The sequence below is a fragment of the Solanum tuberosum genome, unplaced genomic scaffold (assembly GCF_000226075.1).
Source record: "Solanum tuberosum cultivar DM 1-3 516 R44 unplaced genomic scaffold, SolTub_3.0 scf00400, whole genome shotgun sequence".
NCBI classification, from domain to species: Eukaryota; Viridiplantae; Streptophyta; class Magnoliopsida; order Solanales; family Solanaceae; genus Solanum; species Solanum tuberosum.
Window position 1 is genome coordinate 90327 of NW_006239330.1, and position 4085 is coordinate 94411.

Sequence of the window (4085 nt, forward strand, 5' to 3'; positions counted from 1 at the left end):
GTATATATTTTTTAAAATATTATATTACATTTAAAAAGAATTACAAATATTAGAGATTTAATTCATAGCATTTTATGAAAAATAATATGTTAATTACAAAATAGTACAAATAATAATATAATATTCATAAAGTGAAATAGAGAGTATAAATAGTAGTTCTCCAAATTTGGAGAACTACTATTCAACTCTCTATAATTGGAGAGTAGAGGGTAAAATAGAGAGTGGTTGGAGAGGACATTCTCTATTTTACTCTCCAAATATAGAGAATGGAGAGTAAAATAGAGTAGGGTTGGAGATGGTCTTAAGTGTCTCTTATTTTCAAAAGTACTTCTTGTCCTTTACGTGTCACACCATTAAGTCACACAGTTGTGTGAACTAGTGCATGTCAAGGAAAGTTTTGTCAAAAGGGCTATACATTGACTGAATCTAAATTTTAAATGAAATCATTTGTGACCTTCCAGCCTTTACTTGAAACTTTGCTGGTCCATTGTTCATACTTAGTGCCTTTGCAAGACCCAAACATGCCTCGAAGAAATCAAAATCCTCATCAAAGAAATGTCCATGAAATTAAATTAAAGGAATTATGATCCCAAGTTAGGGAATTAGAGGCACCACTTGCAAGGCAAGAAACTGTTCAAAAAGAAGCCCCAAATGAAGAAGCGAATACTGACACTTCTGCAACTGAGGAAGATAAGTCAATCCCTTCGTTGAAGATGAATCTTCATCTCAAGAAGTGTTACCTAGATATCGCCCATGAGGTCTAGTTCAAGATATGGAGTTATGGGAATTAAAATTGATATCCCTTATCCTTGGAAATAGCTGACAAAGGTGGCCTCTTGTTTTTTTTGGCTATCATGTCATAGCAGGGTTCCTAACCTCGCCAATATTAGTACATTGCCGACATTCCAGCTTCAAGTTCTGATTGTTTTCCATTACCTCATACTAGAGAAAATAAGTTTCTTGCTAGTAGAGTGATATACAAATAAAATTAGCCAAATTCATAGTTCAATTTTACGAAATTATCTATAATTTTCAGTGGTGAGTAGGAAGACCAAGATTATATTTTTTGACAAAGTGAACTTCCTAATCAAGTCATCAAGTGAAGCAAAACTGGACCTCTGCTAGTCCACAGTTGGATAAGATTTACGCTAACTATGTTAATCTTGGCCAAAGTTGCCAGACTTTTTGTCCATAATCTATCAAAGGCAGTCAATTCAGGTTGAAAATTATTAGGAGATTGGTAGATTACCAGAACGGTAGTTCATCTCACTATCCTACATTTCTCACTAGGTCAATCCCCACAATCATAGTACCAAACAGGGAAATCAAAACATAGATCTACTATTGTCTCATCAATCGTTCAGTCAGTAAAATCAAAGAGAAAAAAAAAAGGAAAAAATTCCCCGTGTTTAACAATTGCATAGAAATTCAGCATTCAATAAAAAATTGACAAATAAAAGCAACACACACAGACGCACACGTATAGGTATATACACATATGAAGTAAAAATGGAAGACATGAGTTTTGTTTCTGTACGTACCGTTCATGTGGCCGATGAGCTTAAGCTCATCCTGAGCTTCCTCAATTAACTCTTCAACCTGGCCACAACCAAGCCGCTTCTCGATCATTTCCGAATCTGCTTCCTCCTGACAGACACTAAGACGGTGGCGTGTGAAGCTTTCCACGGCTTTCCGGTATCCCTCGTCCTCCGGCACAGCCTTGATCTCCTCTAGGGTTTTCCTGTAAAGATTAATCAGAACTTCCCTCGCATTTGGCACTACATCAAGACCTACGATCCCTGTCGTTTCCTTCACTTTCGCCATCATCATCAATGGCCTCGCTATTCTTCGGAGAAACATTTTTCCGACTCGTCGCTCGACTGTAACTCTGAGACCCGGTCGGAGCTCGAAGGGAAATGCTCAACCTTCAGCTGATTGACTCACAATTTGGGCCTGTTTGACAAATGATCAGAATTATCTGGATTGGGTTAGCCTTTTTACAAGTATTGGGCTTGAAAGTATGGCCCATTTACTTAACACTAAAGTATGGGTCCAGCACCCGCCTCAGGTAACTAGTACGTGTGTTATATTTTATTTTTGGGAAAATTGTATATAATAGCAAACTATTAATTCAAATTAAATGTTATAGATATACTTTGATTTAATTGTACCCTATAGCAAACTATTGCTATTTTCGCCACTCTCCCTGGTGGAATCTCGCTCGCCACTCTCGTTTGGTTGCAGTCTCGCTCGCCTCTCTCACTTTATACAAAAACGCAAATGTATAAAATGCGTTTGTGTTTGTATAAAGCAAGAGGAAATTGTATATATACATATATTTTCATTTCCCTCTCTCCCCTCTCCCAGATCTCGCTCGCTCACTCGCCTCTCTCACTTTATACAAACAAAACGAAATGTATAAATTGCACTTTTGTTTGTATAAAGCGAGAGAAAAATTGTATATACACATGAAAATACATATATCTTCGTTCTATACACTTATAATTATATAATACAAATATTTTCCTACCTAGTTTTTTTTTTGTCTTTCTCTCTTTCTCGTTTTATACATATACAGATTATACAATTGATCTTTTGTATACAACTGTTTTCTTTGTATATGTATAGCGAATTATACAACTTGTTTTTTTTATATGTATAGCGAATTATACATATATATGTTTTGCTATGGAGTGCAATTATGCAAACTTTGCTATAGCATACAAATATGAATTTTGTTCCGAAATAAATATGTCGATGGACTAAATAAAATATTATTGAGTGTTAATGGATATTAATACTTACATTTATCGTTCTTTGTACATATACTTCTTGTACAATTTTGACCACAAGGGTCATATATCACATGCCTTATATATAACTAATTATACATGGGTAAATATAACTATTCTTACCATATTGATCAACTAATGTTATCTTGTGAAATTCTTCAAGTATTATAAAAAAATAGTATATAATATATCCACAATGATCAATCACATCAACTTATATTTTGTATTTTCTTGTATAATTATTTACTCAGAATTTTATTTTAATAATATTAATGTTATTTTATAAAATCATATATTATATGACTTGATATACACATACAATACACGTCTAAAAACTAATTTTTAGCCTTCAATACTTTTAAGTAAAAAATATGTGGCTAAAAATATCATGACATCGAAATAATAGATAAGTTTGTTTTTAAAAAAATCCACGTCTAAAAAAGTGAGTTCCACTTTCTTTATCCTTCCCATAATTAAATTATCTATCCTTACCCCATTAATCAAAATAACAACCAAATGTAAATGATTGAGCATATGTGCTAAGAGACTAATTATGTACAAATTATGCAGAAAAAGAGATGTAATTAATTAAAAGACTAGTTTAACATACTGTTTGGCATAGAAATTAGTTACGTAGAAATTATAGTATAGTGACTATTAATTAGAAATAGACGTTAATATATCAATTATTTGGTTCAAAGATTGGTTATATCACAATGTATATTACAGAGATTTTTATGTGATAAATAATAATATAGTGATTATTTTGTTAATAAATAATATAGGGAAAAAGATCTGAAAAATATTCCAACTTTGATCGAAATTGATGTTACGATACTAAACTTTGGAAATGACCTTTTACCCCATGTACTATTTAATAGTGTATTTTAAAGGTATATATGTGTCACGCCCCAAACTCAAGGGGCGCAACTGACTCCTAAAGCCAAAACTCAGGCCCGAGCCGACCCTGCTGAACCATTTGCTACTAGCGCATGGCAGTCACATGCAATTAAGAAAACAAACAAGTATATCTCAGCTTAAAACTAAGCCCTCGGCCGGCAAGGCCCCTGTCAACAGATCTACAAAAGAACCAGCTACTCCCAAGAGTTCATATAAAGAAACATTCAACTAGCACAGAAGTCCTGATTGGGCCGTCGAGGCCACCATGATATCTATACCAAAACTAAAAATAGGTAAATATCAGTACAATACATCAAACAGCTCACAAGCTTCAGCAAACCAACAACATAGGCCAGCATGGCCATAACGTAGCTATAAACCCCACACACTAGT

General features: G+C 33.8%; 1 protein-coding gene across 1 annotated transcript in view; it reads right to left on the reverse strand.

Moving 5' to 3' along the window:
- The window catches only part of LOC102599771 (probable NADH dehydrogenase [ubiquinone] 1 alpha subcomplex subunit 5, mitochondrial), a 7795-nt gene extending 5851 nt beyond the window's left edge, over window positions 1–1944 (reverse strand). Inside the window, exon 1 of the mRNA XM_006362592.2 lies at window positions 1542–1944. Within this exon, the coding sequence (XP_006362654.1) occupies window positions 1542–1860 (319 nt within the window). The 5' untranslated portion in view covers window positions 1861–1944. The remainder of the gene's footprint in view (window positions 1–1541) is intronic.
- Window positions 1945–4085: the final 2141 nt, after the last annotated feature.